Genomic DNA, 24,734 nt, shown 5'->3' with positions numbered 1-24,734 from the left:
GGAATGTTAGGATATCTCAAAAATGTCACTGAAATCTCTTACAACAGGGAGCCTTAGACTTTCTGACAAAAATACTACCAGCTGCCTTAAAAAAGGTTCTTCCTCATTTATGCCTCACGTTGTCTGGTATACTTCAATGTCATAAGAAAACCAATCTCAAAATGAGATTGAGAGTCTGATTTCAACCCACAAGAGCAAAGAAATTCAGTGTTTATGCTATTACTATTCAGAGCTAAAACTGCTCAAACTGATTATCCATGCTGGCATTTCAGCTTTAAAATTATCTTCCAAAAAGCAATGAGAAGCCCATTTTGTTCAGCACTATGTGCTGAATGCACTATTAGTCAGTGTGATGGCTTGGTCACGCATAGCTTTAAAGGCAGCTTTGAATGTTAGAAGAATGGAAGTTTGACTACCAACCTGGGAATCTGCACACAGAAATAATAACCAGCCTTTTTCAACTTTCTCCTTCCTCAAAGTGCATCACAGCCTGAAGCTCTCATGTGATACACTGGTCTGCACCTTGCAGTAACACCACCGCAGAGCAAAGGAAGGGCAGGGTACTGCCCACAGTGGTCAGCTGAGCTGTGAGGATTTCCAATGCACTGGAAAACTTGGAAGATGCTGGCTTGATAGCTCATAGAGTAACAAAGCTGGAACTGGGGGCAGCAGTTGACACTGTTCACTGTTTCTGACAAATCTGAATCTTGGCATTTGGTACAATGGCTTTTTACAGCTCGCTTTCAGTGAAGGGTTTGAAGCTGCTGAGTTACATCCAATTAAATGTCTGCAATCTGAAAACATAACCTGTACATAATACTTGCATTTCTAATATTATGAGGAGCTATTCCTTGTTAAGATCTAAGCTGTTTAAAAACTCCCAACAAAAATTCAAGTAAACAGGTGTTGTTTTCTGAATAAAATAATTACAGAAGAAGTAGTTAGAGAGTAATAAACCCATTTATCTTTAAAGTGTGGAAATATCTGTGTCTATGCTTTTTTTCTATAGGTCTCATCATTGTCCCTTGATTTAGGCCAATGTAAAGCATTTTTTTCTCATGAGTGCATCTATCTAGCTGCTAGCTAATTTTCCAAATCCTCATGTTTTAATAAAAGAGAAAAAAACCCCAACCCAACCAAGTCTCTAGCTTCTCAGCTTGAAAATAATCCTCAAAAATATATCAACATAGTAACTGTAGGTGTATCTGTGAGTCTACAGAGAGGCTGGAAGAGCAAGAGAAAGCTGTTCCCATTTTTAGCCATGTAGGTGTTGGATGCCTGGTGACCATGACTGCAGCAACACCATTGCAAATTACTTCAGAGAAGAATGATTAGGGAGCATCACAGAGCTATGAAATTACTATATCTCACTGTTTTCTCTCACAAGAAAGGGGCAGGAACAGACATCTTTCTTGCATTTTTAATGGTCCTTCAATTTTGTGGTAAAGGGCAGAGGGGAAGAGATCTCAGTCTCCTATCTCTGTCACTTTCCAGTTCCCAAACTGCAGCAAAGTATGTCTTCCATCATGCCAGACTGAAGCAGGGGGATGTACATATGTATGGGAAGAAGGTATCTCCCACACAGCAATCTCTCTCAGCAAGCAGCACAGAACAGCAGTGGGTCAAGTCTGCAATTAATTCTGTTCTCAGGCATCTGTGAGAGAGATCACTGGAGAATCCAAGTCTTTCCTACTGATTTACCTTCAGACACAAAGGCTATTATACAGAGAAAGAGAATATTCTGTTCCCCAAAGCCATAATGGACAGCATGAGAAGCAACAGGTCTTGCTTGCACCAGGGGAATTTTGGAAAAGCAATCTGACAGCTATGCCCAGAAACTACCTGGATCTGCCAGGAAGGGGGGCATAGCCTGGGATGGAGAGGCAGACTAGATGAAGTCTCTATCACCCCTATTCATGGTGATTCTCAGAAACCTTCTCTGCATTCCTCCACCCCAAACACATTAATCCTTACAATGTACAGTATGATGTGGAACAGCATCTCCTAAAGCCATCTCTGCTGACTTTAGCCACAGTTGCAGAAGGGGAAATAGAGTCTTGTCCAATTATCTTGGTGTTGGTGTTGTGAAAGTTTCCATAACATGTAATGAAGCCTGCTTGGTTAAGGACCAGATGCTCCTTTGTCCTGACTTGAAGAGGAGAGGAGCAGAACCCAGCTTGAGCTGAGCACAGGGGAAAGAAGAGGGGAACAATGTCTCTGCAATGTGGTTTTGCAAAACTGCCACAGAATTGCTGTGTCTTGAGTCCTGGGGGACAGGATTTGAGCAAGGCTGTACGGTATATTCATCACAGAGTATAAAAAGCAAGATAAACAGCAAACACGGGACAGCTGGGAGGGCCAAAGCACTGATCAGTTGTAGCATCTGTACTACTGGGGGGTCTGTAGTACTGGGTCTGGTCCCACTTCTGTTACTGGTGCCAAATGAGAGTACCAAGGGAATCACAGCAGCATGAAAACCATGCCTGCAGCCAGAGAAAAGGGCTTGCTGAATTCTCTGTAATGAAGTTTCATCTTTTTTGCTGTACTTAGACATAAGAGTAATTAATGTGCAACTCAAATGTGACTCTCATTTATCCAGGATTTACTTGCACTACTGCTAGCTCTTAAAAAGCATCTGTTTCAAATCCATTGGATTTGGGTCTTCTCAAATTATATGATGCTTTCTGTGATGTTGTGGGTGTCCTACTGCAGCATCTTCTGTAAGAGAAATTAGCTCAGGATGGTGGCATTATAGATCTCATCACTTAATGCACCTGGACAAGCACACACCTCAACTGCTGCTATGCCAACAGTCAAAAATCATCTCATGCTTTTAAATTATCAGAAAAGAAACTTGGAGTGTTATTTACCTGCAAAGAGGTTCTACAAGGTCCTTGTCGAGAAAATCATGATCTTTCTTTACTGCAGCAATGTCAATGGGAAACTGGAAGTCTGTAAAAAGAGACACATTATTAAGATGACCTCTTGCTACTAAAGTGAAAATATGTTGTCTACATCTAAATTGCTTTGCATGTGCTTGCTCACTGAAACCTAGTATGACCAATTTCACTCAGCTCTGGTTCCCTTCCAGCTGTATCTGTGACCCTTTCTGACAACACACTTGTATTTTTACTATTAAAGGCATATCTGAACTTCTACTGCATTAGAGCGACAGCAAAATTATTTTATTTTGGCTTTAAAAAGTACTCAACTGTTAGCTGTTCATTTTAGCACCTTGCACAAATGGATGAGATCAGGGAATTACCACCACTCTTACTTTATATGAGCAACAAGGTTTTCCCTTCTCATTACAGTGGCTTAATGAGTTATTTGCCAGACAGACTTTGCCAAAGCCCCAGAAAAGTTCTGTGCTTTTTGTTTTCAAACAGATCCAAATAACAATGATTTCAGACAGAGGGTTACTCAAATAACAGACAAAAAACTCCTTCAAACTGAACTATAATCCCCAATATTAGCTAAAAAGCCAGAATAGTATGCTGGAAGCTGACATTTGCAATGAAAAGTGACACAGCTATGTAACAGTGGGATGGATTCCAGTGCTGTGGCTGCTCTCCAGACTGCTCTGCCATGCTTAGGTACCTCAGCAGGACAATGGGATACAGGAACTTCAGCCAGCATTTCCAGACACTGCTGCTCAACACTGACATAATAGATGCCTGTGAAAAGCACCTTGTTTTTGGAGACATAGTCTGTCTAGAGCACATATTGACTGCATGGGAACTGTTGGAGCCCAGCACAGATTGTTTTTTGGAGAGAACATCCTTTTGAGTTAAGCAAGCAGCAGGTGTTCGTTTCTCTGGAGGAGTCACGATGTGACATACTCTGAATACAAGGCAGACACAAAAGTACTGCTGGCTACCCAGGGACTGTGCTAGATACACTTTTGTGTCAGTTTTGGTTTGGCAGGCTTATTAGTTTTAGTTCCTTGCTAGATTTACAGAGCCAGCCTGCCTCTTGTGGACCACCTGAGCGTCTGTGAATGGTGCTCCTGCCCCCAGGCACCTGAGCAGCCCAACAGGACCCAGCACCTGGGCCCTGATGGAGCTCAGCTGGCCATGGGGGTGTCCTCAGCATCGCAGTCCCTGCCATCCTCAGCCCCACACGAGGGGAGGGGTGGTGTCCAAGCTGACTCCCTGCAGACTTGGCTCTGACCCATGAGGCTCCTTGGCCCTCGTTCCATGAGTGGATCTGTGCTGCCTCCAGACTCATGCTGACCCTGGAAGGTGTCCAGAGGTGTTTGGCAGAGCTGCCTCTCGACTAATAAGCCCAAGTGGGCCTGAGCTGGGTGTCTCTGGCAGGGAGAACATGCACTTTGGGAAAAACGAGGCTCAGCCACAGTTTCCCTCTCAGCATTGAGCTGGGAAGAGCAGGAAAAACCTAGCTCCAGTCCCCAAACTAGTGCAACCACTTGCCCTGCCCTCAGGGACACTGCTTCCCTGGGCATGAACTTAGCACCTAGGATGGGGACACCACCATTTGCACTGACTTAGCACTGAACTGTCAGCTTTTCTTACTTTGCAAATGTGAAGTGCAACGCAGATTATTCACTTTTGGTAACTCTGCAGAGTTTCCAGTCTTACTTCCAGCATGATTGAAATTTTCAATAATTTCTAGTGTCTTAATCTTATTTCAGGCACAATTCAGAAAGTTTTTAGAAAATAAACTGATGTTTTTAGATACTTTGTAGTAGTATTTGTTAACCTTTGAGGTTTACACAAGCTATGTCCCCCCCTTTTTGTTTTAACTTCCCATGGTTACAAGGGTAAGAATCTTACTTTTCTTTATGCATTGGTATGACTCCAGCAGCTGAGGCTTTGTGAAGCATCCAGCCATGGCCATTACTCAGTCAAATGTGGAGCTGGCTGACTGCAAGCTCTCCTGGCAAGGGCCCAGTGCACTTTCAGAACCGCACAAGGAGGAGAAAGACCAACTTACCCTCATAGAACTGAGCATATTGGGGAAATCCAGCTGCACGTAACCAGTCACACGCTTCCTTTGCTTCGATTTCTGAGCAAAAAGAGGAAAGAGAAAACAGTTCACAAGTTGTTATTTTGAATTAGAAGCTCTTTCAATTACAAAGAAATAACAAAGAAATTTGGTAAGATCTATTTACTGTTACAGTACTGTCATCACTCTGAATCACACTTTATAGCATCAGAAGAGAGTCCCTTTGAGAAACTTGCCTGTCTCCACAGGACCCTGGGGTGCACAAAGCCACTTGGTGGCTGGGACCAAGTGTTAACCATCTCCTAGCAGCAGAAGTTGTTCAGCCAGGTTTGTGGCTCTGTGATCTACCCTCCCCCAAGGGTAAGTTGCTGGCAAGAAGCGAAGGTGGAGCAGGGTGAAAATGGGGTGACAGGGAGCAGGCACTGCGTTCTTTCCTGTTCTAACATTTCCTGAGGAGCAGAATGCCACATAAAATCCATGGAAAGTGCTGCCAGGAAAACCCTAGTGCAGGTGTTATGATACTGAAGGGACAATTGCAGGGGCATCTCTATTTTTACCAAGCTCCATGGGCTCACATTCTGGAAAGCAGCGTGCTGGGCCCAGCTCTGCCCAGCACCTGCACTACTTGCATGTGCAGCTGCTCCCAGACCAACCGGGGGAACAACTGAAAACAGAGGCTCATCCACAAATGTGGGGTTCAGAGGAAACCTGGGAGACATCTCTTTGCTGTCCAAATCTAGATCAGGATCTACCACTTGAACAGTTTTGGTTTACAGGATCACAGTCAAAGCACATATCTTGCACCTCTTACATTTGCAAAACGTAAAGAAACAGAGCATGCAGGGGTTAAAGAAAGTAGACATTTTATGTTGCTTATTAATCAACCTGAATGAACCAGTCAAGGGTTTTGGCACATTTGTGGCTGTAAAATCTAGACAGCCATAATACAAAACCCTAACTATAAAGCAAACAATGGAACTGGGAGAAGATGATCAGGCTCAGTTGTTCTTCTGCATATTTTGCCTTGCATGTGAAAAAAAATCCAGTTGTAAATCAGTTTTCTACTGAAATGCATTTTTATGGGTAAGACATGCTGTTGCGAACTTTTGCCCATGTAATTCTGTTCAGATCACTCATTATACCCTTAATGACTTTACCCATTGAAGCTCACTATAAAATCTGCTTTGAATATACTCTGCAATGTGTGACCTGCACACCTTTCTGATCCCCTAAAAATGAATCACACCATCAAATTTTGTAGCAGAAATCAAAATTCAGAATACAAGGTCTATGTATCAAAAGCTCAATATCCCAAAGATGATTAGACAGCCAGGAACAACTCCACAATGGTCACAATCATTAGCAGTGCTGAAAAGGATTTACCACCAGGTCTTCATTTGCTTTGACATTAGTTCATGTTAAGGCCAAAAAACGGAGTATGAAAGTACATTCAGTTCTTGACACTGCACAAAAGAATAAGCAGCTTACATAAAACGTGGCTCTCACTACAGCACATCTGTGTGCTGAAAGCACATCTCTATTATGTTCCAGTTAGACTATTTCTATTAAATGCTTGGAAAAAAGACAAGTCTTTATACTTTTTTCTTTTGCTTAATTCAATCTCATGAAACACAGACAAATCAATCCCATTTCAAAATGTATTTTACAACTCAGAACAGCTGTACGTACATTCTAGCCTCATCTGGCCTGGAAACACAACTGACAGAGGCTGTGGGTGATGGAGAATGCTACCATTTAATGCTCTTATACGCTTATCATATTTCAATGTTTTTTTGCAGTTGGCTGCCCAGAGGAGCTTGTTGAGAAACATTCTTGCAGCCCAAACAAGATCTAAAAAATCTCAGGTTGCAATGGGTGAGTAATTATAGGGGATAAACAAGAAAGTAGATCTCACTCTTCTCTGAGGTTTTGTTTTTAGTTTTTTGTGGCGTTTTTGGTTTGTTTTTTACTTCTTTTTGATGAGGTGTTTGCAACACACTGTATTCAGTCAAATAGAATTGACTGATTAACTTCTACCTTCAAAACTTTGACTCTATATCCTCCATGAAGGCATTTCTGGGGAGTATTCTCATTTTCTGAATGACTACCTCAGCCTTGAGTAAGATTTGCTAATCTTCCAGGACACTGAGTTTCAAGTATCAGCTCCCAGTTCCCTCCCATATCTCTCTTTCGGGTCTTATCCAGAGGACAGCAGGAGGACAGAAGTGCACCAGGCTGCTGGCACGGTCCAAAACATGACTTTGCTTACAAGTATGCTCCTGCTGGCTAAGGGCACCTGTTCCAGTCATTCCACTCTTGGTCCTTCCTACAGTTTAGGTGAAAAGGCACAACAAAGGATTCACTCCTCAGCAGACATCAAAGGTGATTTCTACTATTTTGCCCTGGGCAAATAGTAATCCAAGTTATAGTTCAGAATGCAATATAGATGCTTTTGTTACTGCACACTGCAATGTTTGAACAACAATTTGACATGCAAAGTTTAACCTTCTCTTTTTGCGCCCATATCCTAATATTTGCTTTTTCTTACTTCATAGTGAAACATTAGTGGAGACTTCTATGGGAAGAGATGTGCAGCACCAAAAAGACCTCAGTGGAGGTGTCAATGGAGGGTGGTGGAAGTATTTTTAGCTGTGTTGTCCCTGTTCTATTCCCACGTCCAGGCTAGTACAGGGGTTGGATCCTGCCTGCAGCAGATGCACTGTCCTGGTGCAACACTGAAGGACTTGGAAACCCACATGTGTTCACAGGTGGCACCAAGGCAGTTTGTCAACAGCACAGAGAAGGGCTGTCATGGTGAGAAGAGTGATTTCAGAGAGGACATGGCTCAAGGCTGGCAGGAGGCACAGCTCCTCCAGCTCCTACCAGAAGCACGTGAGCAACCACTGACCCACAATTAGCATCTCCCTTGGGCAGGACCAAAAAGGCTGCTTGCCCCACCACATCTGATGGTGAGTTTGTCTTTATGCACTACTGTTCTTTCTGCCTCTGTGCCTGGAAAAAAATTAGGCAGGATTTGCCTACTGCTTTCCACCTGCTTGGGCAGCAGTTAACAACAATCATTAAGGCTAGATAATAATTCAGTCCCAAATATTGACAACTGTCAGTATGTCTCACAGGACTAGAATTCTAAGGAGTATTTTTCAGTTTCTAGTTGAAGCTTGGAAGAAAACAAATTTCTCTTTTCCATTTCATTTTTCTACTGGTAGTGGGTTATAATTCAGAGCAAAATGAGGAGAGAGGTTCACTCAGGAAACATGACAAGTATTCAGAGCACAGCTGGGTCTTGCTTTTGAGTCTATCTTTAGTATTAAACAGGTTTGAGCTTGTCTCCCACAAACCATGTGGGTGGCTCTGGCTGTTCTGGGGCTGAAATGGAGACAGTTGTTTGTCATCTCTCCTGCTCTTCCAACACTTTCTCTGATTCTTCACAAACTGATTTGTTTCTGCCCAACACCAGACTAGCAGCCAGCTGTCACCAAAGGGGACATCCTTGCCCTGCCTATCCAACACCAGCTGGCTGATTCCCCTGCTTCTCTTCGTGCCACACCAGCTCCTAGCTAACCCTTCAGAGATCCAACTCAACCCCCTAAGCTGGTAGAAAACTAACCCTCCAAAAGTGGTGGGAATGGTCTGCTGTTGGATTAGCAAACTGACTCAAATCCTCTAAAGGCTCTATTTAATCTACATTAGCTGCGTTTTAACAAGCTCAAGAAAGTCAAACCAATGGAACAACCCTTCCCTCATGAAGGAGCACATGGGAACTAAAAAGTCTAAAAAGTTGTTTGGTGAAAAGCTGTGTCAGGAGAAACTCATGTAAATAAATTAATTTTCTGTCTTGGAATCTTATCACCACCTACGAATATCAATGCTAAGACCTAGTTACTATAGTCCTTTCCTTTTTCCTGTCTAGATATCAGTATTTCATCTTATTTCTGCCTTTCTCTTCTGTCTTCTGTTTTGGTGTTTCTTTCTTTTTTTTTTAACTACATTTTTATTTAAAATGCAGATGTTCCTTTGCACAATGCAGTGAAAGATTTAGCAACTAGAATAAATAAGGTACATAATTACCCCATCTATTGTGTTTATGTCTACTTTATGTGATAACCTTTATTGTTCACTTTCTGTAACAAATCACTGCTAATGTTCACTTTAGTATTCCCCCTGTATTGCTCACCACTTAAATCTAATTTAGTATACTCAGATAAAATATCTAGAGATGTTAGAGAAAATGATTAATCAATTAATTGGAAAGAAGTGCACTTGACTGTGAAGCCACATCAGTGAGCAAGTGGTTAGTCTGGTTACATCAACTTTTGGTCTTTGTCTTACTCTTTCCTGCAAGAGGAGGAAAACTGTTTGGATGAGTTTGTGCTGCATGTTCCAGAACAAAATTTTAGGCTACCTGGAATTCTAGGGTCAGTTTGCAAGCTCACCTCAAACAAGGGTGGTAAAATGCTTTTACTCTCAGGAATTGCTGCAGATCTCCATGAAAGGTAAACCAGAGAATACTCCTGGGAAGGAAACACTGATGGTGTCTTAGACCTGAGGCATGCTCCAGGCAGCTGTAGGCACTCAGACAGCCTTATCTCACAGGTCCTGGTACAACCCTTTTGTCCCATAAACCTGCCAAGTCACCAAGAAGCAATGTCACCACTCTGATGTCTCCCCAGAAGAGCGCTCATGAGGGAAGATGAGTTCTTTGCAAAAGTTCAGATCAGGCTGAAGCTGTATGAGAACAGCTCTAGCAGGTTTCAGCTTCTTCTTGCAGCTCAGTCTGAGATACTGCAATGGCTGCCATTACTCTCCTGGCTCTCTATCTCACAGTCTTTAGGATATTTATCTATATTACTCTTCTTATTTCAAATACAGGGATTGAAAGCACTTCGGAAGTACATAAACAAGTTAGAGGTGAGGTTGATGGGAATTAGATGCCTGACATTTATCTGGCCATAAAAATAGGGTTATGCCACTCCTCAGTTACCCTTGGAAATCTAGTCTGGACAATCCAAATTCCAAATTTCTGATATGTAAATGCATCACTCTACTATCCCTCATCTACAATGTACCACTAAAGGCTGATAGGTTTCCATTAAGTGGCATTTGCAAAGCTTCTTCAGAGCTCTGAAATTTGAGTGCAAGGGTGCTAAATTGCAAAGAACATGAATATATTTGTAAATATGAGAAAGGATGACTTTTCAACTCACGTAGGAAATTCATGGCAAAGCAAGAGCTCACATGTGAGCAACCTGGTCTAGTGAAAGTTGTCCCTGCCTACCCACTGCAGGGGGCTTGTAACCTTAAGGTCCCTTCCAACCAACGCCATTCTATGACTTTATGATTCCATGATCTACAGCTTGCAAGGAGCATGTTAATACCTTAATTGCTGTATTATCATCTCACTTCACTAGTGCAAGCAGTTCACTGATGTAGAGCATGGAAAAATTAAAAACTTGTCATATTCCCTAAGGAAAAATCCCCAAGCAATTTAATAAAGACAGATACAATTTTCAGTAACTTTTCATGCTTTCAGGTAGGGGTTTAATGGTTTACCCCATTCCCATCCACTCTGTAGACTTTTCCAGAATAATTCCGATAATACCACAACAGCAATTGTACCATGCAGTCATAAAATTACCATTTATACTCCAAATATATAATAAATAAAATTAACCATATGCATACAATAAATTTATATGTTTTACTGCACTATGGTGCACATGCATCAATAAATCCTGATAATAAGGTTTTCAAAAGTGGAATTTCATTGGAATTATTTTATATCATGCCATATAATTAGTGTTAGAGACAAGGTTATGTTTTGCAAGGAAGGGACAAATAAAGCTGTCAAAGTGTAATTTTAATACTCCTAAACCTTTCGTGGAATATTGTGGTACTAGTAATATTACAATAAAATACGGACCTTTTAAAGTACTGTGGCTGAATATAATTTAAACATCAATAGAAAAAGATCTTTCATGAGCAGTTCCTTTATGTGTAATTCTTTATCCTTGGTGAGTAATAGTCAAATGTGTCCATTCATGCTCTGACTTCTTAGAGAGGTTGAAAGTGAGAAGCCTGATTATTTATAAATATGAAAAAAAATAAATCTTGTATGCTGAGAGATTTAAAGAGTGTTACTGTTTACCTTGGAGAGCAGATGAATAAGGAAGGGTTATGCTAAAATGGTATAAAATCAGGGGTAATACAAAAATAGGAAATTGGGAACTACTGTTCACTCTACACACAGCACAAAAGCAGGGAGATTAGGACAAATGAAGGAATAAAAAAGAAGGAAGACAATCTGAACTGATATTGCCACATGACACTGGTATCAGGAGACGAGTTGGAGCTGGAACCTTATCTGACTACTCACTGCTACCACCGCAGATTTAGAGAAGAATTCTCCAGAAAGGAATAAATGAAACCAAGCTAAAGGCAGTGTTATGAAAAGGCTTTTTCCTAGTTAGACGATCAGCTTATACAGCTTTTCCTTCTGAGCTACTGACACTTCTCTAACTCATACATAGTCTGGGACTGTATAAAATGTTTCTTTCAACGACTACAACAATTGTTTTGTTCTCTACTGCAACCAAATTCCATACAGGCCATCTGGGAGACTTCTCATCAGCCTTTTATCTTCAGTAAGGCTGCATTTCCCAAGAAAAAAAGGTGTGTTGTTCCAGCAAGGAGTAAGGAAGCTACGCCTCCCTTCGGCAAAAGGATAATGCTGAGTTCCTTTCCCAAATTAATGGGATAATGGTAAAACTGGTAGATGTGAGATTTATAGCAGGTTCATCAAGCACAAAACTTTACAAGTCTGGGAACAGGGTCTGTATTTGAATTTTTTACATCAAGGTATCATCAGAGCTAGGGGTACAATGCAATGAGTTTCCTCATGCAAATAACAAGAAGGTGGCTGTGCAAACAGCAGCAGGGAAATCAGAGTTTGCAGTGCAGGAGAGACCTTTGTGCAATGTGCTACACTCCACACGCTCTTTAAGCGGAGGGGTGACTTGCAGGGGCCACCCAAGCAGCCAGCACACCAAGACAGCAGGCATGCAGGGACACAATAAAGACCTTAGGAGTAGAAATGTCCTGAGGGACTCCTACTTCAGAGCAATTAGCCACTCTATCAGGCAGCCATTACTGTTCCTGAAAGTCTAGCATAAAATCGACTCCCTGGGGAATTCTCCCATTATATAGACTTCCAAGGGAACTCCTAGTAACAGGGTGTACAGCACAATCAGGCATCTAAACATAAGAATGCAATGAGATTTGGACACCAAGTGGTTTAAACATTTGAACGTTTCAGACATAACATTAATAACACTGCAAAGATGTTTAACAGACCCAAACAATGCTGAAAATCCCATCCATTTTATATGGTCCAGTAATGTGATAAAAACAAGAGATTCAGGTCTTTTGAGCATCCTCTTGAGATTCTTGGTTGCTCCCTATCATCATCATAATTCCTATTTATTGCTGGTTTCCTTTTCTCCTTTCCTTTCCATGTCTTCCACTGTGAAGTCACTTTAACTTTCGGTCATTCATTTCTCTGACATCTTTGCTAGCCACTGTCCCACATGCCCACTCAATTTATACAACCTTACTCCACGCTAGTTTGTTTCCCATTTTTTGCCATCATCCTTTCAAATTCCTGAAACAGGATTTTAAACCCCTCCTAACCCAAAAAATCTCTATCTTCAAGCATCACTTCGAAGCCACTTTTCTTAGCTTACAATTGATTTGTACAATGCAGCACTTTGTGATGACACTAATAAAACAATAGCTTGCAACCCACATCTCATCTTGAGGCCCTTTAAACAGTTATAAAAACTGAAGAGAAAGTTATATATAGGGATCACTTCATCCCTGGGTGAAATGCAGCTGCATTAGGATGAAATGCAGCAGCTGCACAAAAGAATGCTGCAGCAGTTTATGACAAGAAACAAAGAGAATACTTTACCCAGCTGAAACCACTAACAGGATTTATGAGTTAGAATAAATTTGCATTATATATATATAGAGAGAGAGAGAGAGCTGACAAGGACATCAGGCTCTCCTCCCTTTAGTCTTAAGAAAAACACTCTGGTATTGCTAATGGACAAAAGCGATTAAGAACTTGGTTCCCTTCACATCCTCCTCCTTCTCCACTAGGATGTATATTCTTTTTCTTGCCTTCTGACAGCCCCCATGAGTCTTGGCTTTATACAGACTTGGAGGACAGAGTACCACCCACCCATTCTTCAGTACCACACTGCCCATCCCACCTATTTGGCCTGTCATTCAAAAGCTGAGAACTGCTGACTTGAGAATTAACAGAGCTCTTATTCATGAGCACTGTATGCCCACTGAAAAATGTGTTGGGATAATGGTCTGGAAAACGTGAGTCCTTAAGGACTCTAATATAAAGTATATAGTATTTTTAGTGTGGAAGAAACACTATCAAATAGGTAGAGAAGAGGTAACAGTCTTTGAAATAGATCCCTTGGGATCTATTTCAAAACTTCTGTTGACTCCTAGAGTCACTATGGGACAAATTTTGAAAACAGACTCTTCTTTTACAAGTTTCTGCCTTTGGGTTCCCAAGTTAAGAGATCTAGGCAGCATCTAAACTTCCAAGTATTATGGACCAAAGGGTGGCCTGAAGATTGGAATAGCTGCTGAGATCACATTGAAAAGGGAAATACTGTGTCCAGCTGGTATTTAGAAAATACTTTTGTATTTTCTAAACTTCTTGCTCCCTGGATGTGTTATAAAGTGATTTTTGCAATGTACCATTGCTAGTCCAGTACCTACAGACATTACTAATAAGTAGTCAGTGAAACTGCAGCTATATGTACCTATTGATGCTGTATATGTCTGTTATATATTCTTGTCATGTATCTTCTACTGAATCACTATTGTTGAGGACTGAAGAGCCCAAAGACTACAAAGCAGCTTTGCAGAAAAGAAGCTGGGTGCCTGGTGGATACCAACAGAACACGAAGCAGTCATGTGCCCTTCTGCCAAGAAAGGCAGGCAGCACGCTGGGCTGCATGAGGAGGGGCGACAGCAGGTGAAGGGAGGTGATTCTTCCCCTCTTCTGACCACTGGTGAGGCCCCATCTGGTGTGCTGCATCCAGTTATGGGTTCCCCAGTAAAAGGAAAATATAGATTTACTGGAGTGAGTCCAGCACAGGGCTACAAAGACGATGAAGGGCCTGGAGCACCTGAGAGATGAAGAAAGGCTTGAGAGAGCTGTGACTGTTCAGCGTGGGAAAGAGAAGCCTTGGTGGAACCTCGTCTGTGAGGAGAAATATCTGAAGGGAGGGTGCAAAGAGGGCAGAGCCAGGATGTTCTCAGTAGTGCCCAGTGACAGGCAATGGGCACACACTGGCACACAGAAGAAGGCTCTGTACATCATGAAAGACATTTCCTGTAGGGGTAAGCAAGCACTGGTACATGTTGCTCAGGGAGCTGGTGGAGGCTTCATCCTTGGAGATATTCAAAAGCCACCTGGACACAACTGGCTATAGGTGGCCTTACTTGAGCAATTGGGTTGGACAAGATGACCTCCAGATGTGCTTTCCTACCTCAACCATTCAGTGAGTCTGACAATTTCAAGAAGTGTGTAAAAATAACCCTGAACTGACCCAACAGGAAGGAGGAAGATATCTCCACCAGCAACATCATACTTTCCTTAGCAAAGAATTTCAGATGAAGGCTCGCTGTAAGCTCCTCTACACCTCTATTCATCTTGAGGAAAACTAGCACTATTGATTTTTGAACCCAGAAAGTCACAGGAAGGGCAAGAACAATGCCAAGGAGAGCAACAGCTAATAGGAAGTATATATGTATCAATTCCAACTGTGCCACTACTGGAAACTTGCCGTAACTTTATACTTGGAATTATAAGTGTTATTATCTTTGTAGCTGGACCAACTCTTTCATTAGATTGCTAATACTTTAATCACTAGAGCAGTAAATTCTTCAATCTGTACACAAGGTATGTTTCTTCACTGCACATAAAGTGCCCAAGGTGTTTTGTCTGGTCCTTTGCCCTTGAGATCTGGTTTGAATTTGGATGCAGCAGATGGACCCCACTATATGTAGCTTGCAGCCACCCTCTGTTCTTACAAGGTTTTGAAAAATGTCATCTCCTGCAAGGCTAGGGGAGACTTCCAGACAGCCTGAACCCAAGCAGCATACAAGATATCTCTGGAGTGTCCTGACATTCAGAGGGCTCCCAAGAGGATGTAGTGCTGGTCTGACCATTAGTTTTGACTCTCATGTGTATTCATAACTCCAATTAAATACAAAGATTTAATGTCTCCAGAAATTAGGATTTTCAAGCTCAGTATCCTAAACTGGAGGTCAAGTTTCAGACTTCAATGCCTTGCTTAGATTTTCCACAATACCCAACATGGTTTGCATGTGTGCAAACTGAAGTTAATTGGTCAGACAGTAATTGCAGCTCGGCAGATGAAAGGCACTATGGAATGCAGAGAATGCTTCATGTTATAATTTGAATGAAAATGTAAACAATACCCCAAAAGATAGATGTTGCCATCATAAACTTTCTCTCTGAATTATGCAGATAAGTAGAACAAAACGTAATTCCTTATCAACATATTAATTATTCTTTGATTATGCCCTTCATGTTCTTGAGATGTTCAAATTACATACAGGCAATCAGATATACATCAGAGAAACTCTACCCTTCTGAGGTGGTCTTCATGCTGTGAATTTATATTAAACACTGAACATTAATATGAAAGTAACTCCCCTTGGAGACAATACTTTGATGTATTAATAAAAAAGACTTCGCAGTTCTTTTTTATCATGAATTGATATTAAAACAGTTTCTTTCGCAGTTCTGTGTGAGATGAGTAATTTGTAGTGCAAGGAACATTGATAAAACACAGCTCATACAGCAGAGTTCAAATATTCCAAACTGAGGTCCAAATCCATGTCTGCAATGCAGAGTGCTGAGCTCTCACCTGGTGTTATCTGTGTTGTCTGCTGTTATCAGCTGATTAACACTTCAAGCAGATCTGGTTTTAGATCCCACTGTTTCCTTATCACCTCTTTTCATGCAAGGGCTTATAGAGAAAGATGTCCTGTGTATTTCTTCCGAAAAAGAACCCCAAACAGCAGATGGTGACTTATTCACAGAGTTTGTAAGAAACTGTCACCTACTTAAAATCCAGGAGGAGGAGGGCTGACATTATCCGGAAAGTACAGGCAAGACCTGTACCTACAAACCCAATGTCTTTTTCTTATTCACAACCATACCACTATTGTTGCCATTGAAGTATATCAACATTATTAACATCTTATCATGCCTCAAGACTGTAGTGAAAAATCATTTACAAAATGAAGGTTAACTTTATTTGTGGATAGCTACTGTTTTATTATGATTATTTCTGAGAGGATCCAACAACCATATCTGCTTATTACTTTACTCCAGCTGCTATTTTCTGTAAGAACATTACTAAAGAAAGCTACCATGATGTCTTTTATGACTCTATAAGGAAATGAAAAATCAGTAAATTAATTCTCCGTGCAGATAATTATTTTCTTTTATTGGACATTCTGTACTCAGAATACTTTCCTTTTTGGAGCTGGATTGATCCTGTGGCAGTGCCAGATGTGATGTGGAAAGCTGGCTCTGCCATGAGCAGGGGTTGGGCCAGATGACCTCCATTGTTTGATGGTCCAACTAACTTTTTAAAATTATTTCAGCGATGAAAGAAATAACATATGCTTATGGAAAGATGTTATTGTGAACTAAATTTTACCCTTTACTTTGACTATGCAGTGCCATAAGAACAGTGGAGTCACACCAGTGGGTGTTTCAGCATGATCTAGTCCAGAGCCACTAATTACATGGCTGTGTGCTGATCTTTGTAGAGTCATGAGAAAAAACAGAGATTAAAGGAAACAATTACTCACCTACTAAAAAAAGAACATCTTTCCTCACTCTGTTTTCACAAAAGCACCAATTTTTACAAAAGTGCCTTTCAAACAATTTTCTCTAACATGTAAACAGTATTAACGTGGGAAAGTCAAATTAAGGTTCTTTTTTAAAGAGCAGTGGAGCTACCGCTCAGACAGCTGTTCAGTTTCCATCATCCATCATGTGATGGAAATTTTATTTAATTTTACTGAATAGATACAGATTACTTTCAATATCCAGGGCCAGAATTTTAAGGATATTTAAATTTCTAAACTGCTAGGGTGCAGATTTTCAAATATGTTCAAAGCGTTTAACTCTCATTTACCTCTTCAAGCACACTGGATTATGATTTACCCAGTCCTGTCTTCTACTACCAGGTGGCTGCAGACATTTTTGTGTACTCCACACATACACATCTAAATTGTTTTTGAACAACCAAAGGGATGATACAGAAACAGGAGTTTTACCAATGAACTCAAATGTTTTGGACGTGTGAACTAACAAACTCCCATGATTTTTCTTCACAAAAATAATTAATTTTTTTTGTTCATTCCCCTTTACAACGAAGGCTGCAGTCCATATGGCTGCAGAGCAACACACAGAAAACAGGCTAAAACAATTCTTACATGATAGCTGTTCACAAACATTTATTCACTCATACTGGAGGAAAGAAGGAACAGACAACTTGGCTATGATGGTACAGTTATTGTTTTTAGCCTTTTGGCTGGAGTCCTTAGTTTCCTTTCCATACATTTTTAAATAGAAGGCTGTGGGGGTTTTACGTGCTCCTCCAAGAAGAGAACAGATTTTTAATGGAGCAAAAAATACTGATTTTCCATTCTGCAGCTCACCTAGGCCTGTTTCCACCTAATAAGCCATTGTACAAAATAACTGTTTCCTATAAGAGGAAATTCTGCTATGGCAGAAGTAACACTGGGTATCCATAGTACTGACACTTCTCATTTCCTTACTCCCGTTACACTGCAGAGCAAACAGGAGCCAGATTTGTAGGAACCCTGTAATTACTTGACAATAATCATTGCCGGCAATGAAGCAGAGTTAGCAAAGAGATAATTAGCACACCACCCAGGACTAACAACTCTCTACACTTTTCCCCTCTTATTTTTAGCACCAAGCAGGAAAGACATAAATTGCTCTTTTATCAAATAGCATGAAAGAGCTTAGATAAGTTAGATGTTTGCAGCTATCACGCTATAAAGCCAGACCCTGGCCTTCAGCTATGTTCCACATATTAGCCTGGAAGGAGACAACAGGAAGGCTGGAGACCTACCAGTGCTTGCTCCCTGCCGGTGCCAGAGAGTGGATCTGTGGGGTACCTGCCAGGAGACACCAAAGCTACCAAAGAAGCACAAGCCTCCTATTTTCACGTCAGGGTCTCTTGTTGGGTAACAGGAGGGAATACAGAAGGGTTGGCTCTGCAAATGTCAGTGAAATACAGACCCTGTCACTTTTTAACTTGCTGGATGAATTTCAACTATTTCTTAATCTTCCCATAGTTAATAGGAAGTCACTTGGATAGTGTCAGTTGCCATCTCATGGATGGAGTCCCTTTGCTCTGACTGCTGGAGAGCACATTCCCACTCATCTGAATCATGACTGGCCTGACTGTGGGCAAAGATGGTTTGGTCTCTAGACAGTGCTAGCAGCTAGATATTTCGAAAGTAAATGACTAATCCCTTGCCCAGCTAGACTTTTGGTGGGAAATGAGACACATCACTTAACGCTTAAACACTTCAGTTTAAAAATGGAAAAATTATTCTTCCCTCCTTAGGAAGCAAAATTGTTAGACTACATATGCTGAAGTGTGTATTATGCTCAAAATATGGTCCAAATCCATGAGAGCCACATAGATACTTTGCATGAGCTTGTCTTCTTTTACCACTTTAACAAACCAGTGGCCTCTTAAACTGGAGATTTTTTTTTATTCTGCCCACAGACAGAAACAAAACACTTGCTTTTCCAGCAGATATTACCCAGAGTCAGAAGTTGCCTTAAGCCATGACCTGATTCTGCATCAATTAGAGAGCGTTCACCAGGAGATCAATGAATATAAATCCATGCTATAATTTAAGGTCAGTTTACTCCAAGAGAGAGGCCAGCAAAGAGAAAATAAACAAATAAAGACTATGGATTTTTATAAAAAACTGAGAAGAGTGCTGAAGTGCATACTTGAAATATTTCCTCTGAACTCCACATCGTGGCTGGCACACCATGGGTTCAACACTTGATTCCTGTTCCACGTGTGCTACATGGATGCACCAAGCCCGCATACACACACTTGCCAAGCAGAATGACAGAGGTAATGTGACTATTTCTGAAAAATGAAGTGTTTATGGCTTGCTCAGTTTCAGAGTATGTTTCATAATCTTCAACACTCACAACGTGTCACTCATTGGCTTGCAACATATTCCTTCTGAACAGAAGCTGCTTTGTGCTCATCACTGAAGAAGCATGTGCTGTGCAAGTGCCATACTGTATTTTGGCAGTAGCTGTTAGAAGTAAATTTACAGAGGATTAAGGAGATGGAAGGCAGCATGCCTCACTCTGTAATTCTGCAAAGCATTAAAACACCCTGTTTAAAGAAGAGAGGAGAGATGGCTGCTATTCAAAATCTTGGGGCCTGATGTTCAATTTGTTTTGACCAAATTTGCATTCGGTGCTTGAGAAGTCTCTGAACAACAACAGCTGCCCTTGCCCTGAAGGAGCGCATGAGGACACATCCCTCCTTTGGAAGTCACCTTGAGTGCAAGGTGAGAGCTGTCCCCAGGGGCACACAGCCACTCAGACCTGCTCCAAAGGGAAGCTCCTGCCAGCTGCTATGCTGCCTCTGGGATCAGCCCTTCCCCATCTCCAGATGTGCTCCATGAAGTACAGGATTCCAGGGCTGCCCTGGGTTTATGTCCCCTCGAGGCCAGGAGAATGAAAGTACGTGCTGAGGACATGAGACATTTTTGGCTGTCCAGAGCTACACTAATGACATACAGATACGTAGATAAACACAAAGATTGAAATTTGGTTGTGTACGCTTTGAAGGAAACTTTTTTTTCCAAGCATATTCTTTTTCTAGACTTGACCTTGGTCTGCACTTTTAAGAATCTGACATTTCTTGATGGTTTATTTCACTTTCAGATTTTGGCAGGGTGTAGCCTTAGATATGCCAGAAGTATGATGAGATAAGTTATTCTCCAGACAGAAACAGAAGCAGAAAGCAGGCAGCTGCCTAAAAAAGATGGACTCTCCTACAGATTTTACCATAAAAAATGCCCCATTAAATTTTTGAAAGGAGAAGACAAAAATCTGAATATGAAATCTCAGCAAAATGGCACTTAAAGACAGCAAATAACCACCTTAGAGCCCACATGTTGCTCTAAACCATTGGTTGAAACTGAGGATATGATAAAGGTATTTTGATTTAGGAGATGGTCTATGTTTGGCAGGGAATGTTGGGGTTTTACAGTTTCTCATGATGTTTTTCCTGATGCCTTGCATTTTGCAGTGGTTTTTCACACTGTAATGGTAGTTAGAAACCCATTACCCACAGTATTCTGTGGCCATGGCATTAGGCTCTGAAAGCTTACTTATTGCTAAGGAATAGCATTGATGTACTGAAAATTACAGCTCTGTATTTTCTGGTACAGCTTCACCTTTAAGGACAAACAATAATCCAAACAGACTGGAAGCCACTGCTTTATCTGCACTGGAGGATGTGCAGGGAAGGTGACACTGGCAAAAGTTGAAAATTATAATTGTGATGCTCTGTTGGCTGACGTCGATTTTGGGAAGAGAGCTGGGGCTTTCATTAATCTTTCCATAACTCCAAGCCAAAACCAGTCTGAGGTTGCTAAAAGCCTAAAAACTGAGACTACAAAGCTCCTATTTCTTAGATGTATTTCAAAGAATTTCCTTCATTCATTATTTACCAATCTGGCCTTTCCTCACTGGGGGTAAAAAACATAATGAATGCTTATCACCTGCAAGCTCAAATCCCACTGGAAAGCACATTTTCAGGAAAATGTTATTGTGGCGAGGACTTTCAGGGAGTGTTGGAGTTTTAAAGTTTCTCATGATGTTTTGCATTTTTCTTCCAAATGAACAGGAAAAAACTCATCTGGCTCTCATTTGAATCCTCAATAGACTTTAGAGAGGAAATTCCAACCAGAGCTGTATTCCTATACCTAAAATCTACATGGGAATGAGGCGGCATGCTTGTTCCAAACCAACAGCAGCCAGAAGAAGCAGAGATGGCTCAGTGGCACGCCTGTGTGTTCCACACAACAGTAATGGTCTCAGAAGAGGGGCTGGTTTTATAAAACAGCCTTCAATAGGACATGTCAGAACTTCAATATTTAGACGACCTGCCTTCCATCATGCATGCAGAATATTTATGAACATTCATAGGGATTTTTGGAGATAAAGAATGGAAATCATCTCACCTATCTGCAACTGCATTGGAACTATTAATCCTCAGTGCTACTGAAGGCTAGGGAGAGAAGGAAGTACTTCCTTTAAAGTATTTCTCTTAATGTGTGAAAGAGGTAAAATGGCTTGTGCACAGAAAGAGCTCATTCTTCTCTATAGTCTACACAGAGAATATGGGATGTACAGGCAGATAAAGCTAAAGATTTATCCAGTGAGATTCTTCTTTGAGGCACATCCTGTTTATGGATGGTGTGACTTAAGGTCCCTAATTTCACTTATTTGCACTTGATATTCACCATTTGCAGTGGTGGTGTAGTGATTTGTATCCATGTTTGCAATGGGATTTGAGATTTATGTAGGAACATTCCTGTGTAGGTGCTCCGTTTACCACAAACAGCATGTATTTCCCACACAAAGCATATCATGGGATTAGCTACCTGACCTCAAAATCCACTAATCTGAAACATAAACAACCAAGTAAGTACTTATGTTGTTCACCTCCTAATCAACACAATGCCTCATTGATGAACAATTCACCTGCTGGATTCCATATATATCTCTATGTACATATTCCATCTACATGTATGTATACATACATGTGTTATATGTATATCTCACTAGAATTAAGCTCCTATTCTCAAGATTCCCCTGTTGCAGTTGATACTATACATTCTTGGTACCCAGGTTTTCTTAATTGTTTTATAAGATGAAGTATCTGAAGCTTATAAACAACTCCCAGAACTTTAAACTTTTAGACTTTGCCAGCAAAATGCTTTTCTTTCCCTAAATGTGTGGGCAGCCTCTGGACAAAGATGTTGGCTCAAAGCACAGGGCTGGTTCCAAGTTAAAGTCAGGTTGAGGGCAGGTTTTCCCAGACAGAGGGGTAGGCATCTCCACTTTCCAGCTCCCTAAGAGCCCTGTTCCTAGTTCTCCCCAGACATAACAAGGGAACTGATTGCTCAGTGCACAACAGGGACTAATGTGAGAATGTGATCCTGGCAGAGCCTCATCAGAAGATTCTTGTAATTGATGTGAAGACAATATAACTGATTTGTAGACACATCACTCTGCACCAGGCTTCCTGTATCAGCTTCCCACAACTGTTGCTGATTGCCTTCTTCCCCAAGCATTTTCTTCTCTCAGTTTTGAAACTCTGGGAAGAAATAGCAATTTGTTTGTGCCATGCCTATTTGGCATGCTGCGCCGCACTCTTACACAAATAAACAGGGAACACGATGTAACACCACAGCAGTAGATCTAACTAAGACCCAATTGTGCTTGGTGCCATCTGAATATGGGAAGAATGTTCCCTTAAATGAAAAATCTTCAACAGAAAAACAAGTTCACCCTTCACAAGTATGTACCATAACATGGGACAATACACCATCTTTGAGTTATGATCTCATTGGTGAGAAATTGGCTTGTAGGAGCATTTCTCCTTCAATAAGCAGCATTGCTCTATATTGTTCCTTCTGCACAGATCTGAATTTGGGGTGTCTTTTAGAGCTAGTATGAAAGCAGTCTTTGCTAGAAAGTGGTAGCCTGTCCAAAATCACCTCTCAAATAAGTTACCTTTGGCTGAACCACCGATGTTTGGACGCTGGAGGCTACTGGCTCTTGATTTATATTGAGATTTTAAGCAACTAGAACAAATAGTTTATATTTCAAGGTGCAATTTATGAATTTAACTGTCTCATTTTTACTGAGTTCCTCACACCAAGAGCTCAGTGACAGCCTGAGTAAATGCTCTGACTTGAAACACAAATCACCTAAAAAATTAATGATGAGTTATTTTCCCAAAAGTCTTAAGGACAAACACATTTCCAGGGCCTCTGAAAAGGAAATACCTTAGGGAGAATATTGTTATTAGGTGACACCGAGCAAATGCTTAAGCAGGAGTGATTGAAGCAGACTGTGTACCCTAAGAATTTAATGAGCAGCTTGAAGGAGTTGATGGCCTGAGGCACAGCCTCAGGTCATTAAATCTCAAATGGTTATTAATCCCTAGGAAATGCTTTCTGTCAAGGTCATTAGTGCTATTATGCAGTGGAAATTGAGGGTGTATCAAGACATTAGCATATAGCCTGTTTGCAGGAAAAATGTTCTCACAGAGCATAGGCAGGTCATTTCCAGGAGGATGCTGCAGTGTCCACAGGCCACCTGGCTTGGCTGAACTTCCATGTACCTCTCTGAATCACTTCTAAGCTGAGTTGCTCTTTTGCAGAGTTTACAGGAACTTTACCATGCACTGAGCACTTGAATTAGCAGTTCGGCACAACTCCAAGGGATAACATTAGCTGAAATCACTCCTACTTAGCATATGATTTTAGGTTGGAGTCCTGCCCTACTGTTGTTTCTTAGAATAAATCCAGGAAATCTGATTCAGTTGATGTGTACAGTAGTGACCATAGCATTTGACCAAAGGCTGAAACTGTAAAGGTGTTGGGATCAATGCCCTTTTCTCAGAATTTCCTAGGATAAAGGAAACTTCACTGCTTTCAAGCAGAAATACCTGAAACCAGAACAAATATATCAATTGGCACTTGTGGGATTAAGGCCAAGAGACTGATCAGCAGGCAGAGAAGGGCAGGAGGTGGTGAGATCCCAGTCTGGGGTCTCCCTATTGGATCCCATCTCTGCATGGGGCACCTTGTGAACAAAGCCTCAGTTTTACAGTCACTGCTATCACCTTCCCATATAAGCATGGAAAGTGCTGGTGCACAGATCTCCTGTGACTTTTTATAAACAGAGTCTAGAGTTCAGGTAGTTATTTGATGCATTTTATGTAGCCAAAGTCATGATTGGGTGTCAGATTTAGTAATTTTTTTTCCCCAGATTCTGATGCTGATCTGTGATTTGATTCTGGCAAACCAAATCCTATTATTCTGTTAAACTGTCTTTGTGGATCAGATTTTCCTACACTGAAATTATATCTACTACAGTGGTTATTCTGAATTTTGAATTACATTTATTTACAAGTGACCTGGAGATCTTCTACACTATAACTGTTGTATTATAGTGATCAATCCTTGACTTTTAAGGTAATACAAGAGACTGCAATTACCAAAATCTCTCCCTTTTGCTCTAAACTAAGTAGAAAACCCAGAGACTTGTTACATAGTAGAATCATTTTGATTACATCCTGAGGATGATTTAGCACCCCAATTATGCAGCTGTCAAAATTAAGTGAAGAGATCTTTCTTTATTAAAGACCCTGAGGAGATTTAGAAAGCAACAGCATTTTATACTAAATAAAGAGAAAGAACAAAAGGACATCGTGATCTATTTAATTCTTCTGACAATGTCTGCATTAACTGATCAATGCTTAGACATGCATTGCTATTTACTGTTTGATTAAGTGTCC

General features: G+C 41.0%; 1 protein-coding gene across 2 annotated transcripts in view; it reads right to left on the bottom strand.

Moving 5' to 3' along the window:
* The window catches only part of STARD13 (StAR related lipid transfer domain containing 13), a 289,660-nt gene that overhangs the window by 35,498 nt on the left and 229,428 nt on the right, over positions 1-24,734 (bottom strand). For both annotated transcript variants that reach the window (XM_005426361.2, XM_005426362.2), the window contains 2 exons: positions 4,957-5,028; positions 2,871-2,952 (listed from right to left, as the gene is read on the bottom strand). In XM_005426361.2, the coding sequence (XP_005426418.1) occupies positions 2,871-2,952; positions 4,957-5,028 (154 nt within the window). The remainder of the gene's footprint in view (positions 1-2,870; positions 2,953-4,956; positions 5,029-24,734) is intronic.

This window comes from Geospiza fortis, unplaced genomic scaffold (assembly GCF_000277835.1).
Source record: "Geospiza fortis unplaced genomic scaffold, GeoFor_1.0 scaffold181, whole genome shotgun sequence".
Lineage (NCBI taxonomy): Eukaryota > Metazoa > Chordata > Aves > Passeriformes > Thraupidae > Geospiza > Geospiza fortis.
This window is presented reverse-complemented; position numbering and strand designations above follow the sequence as displayed.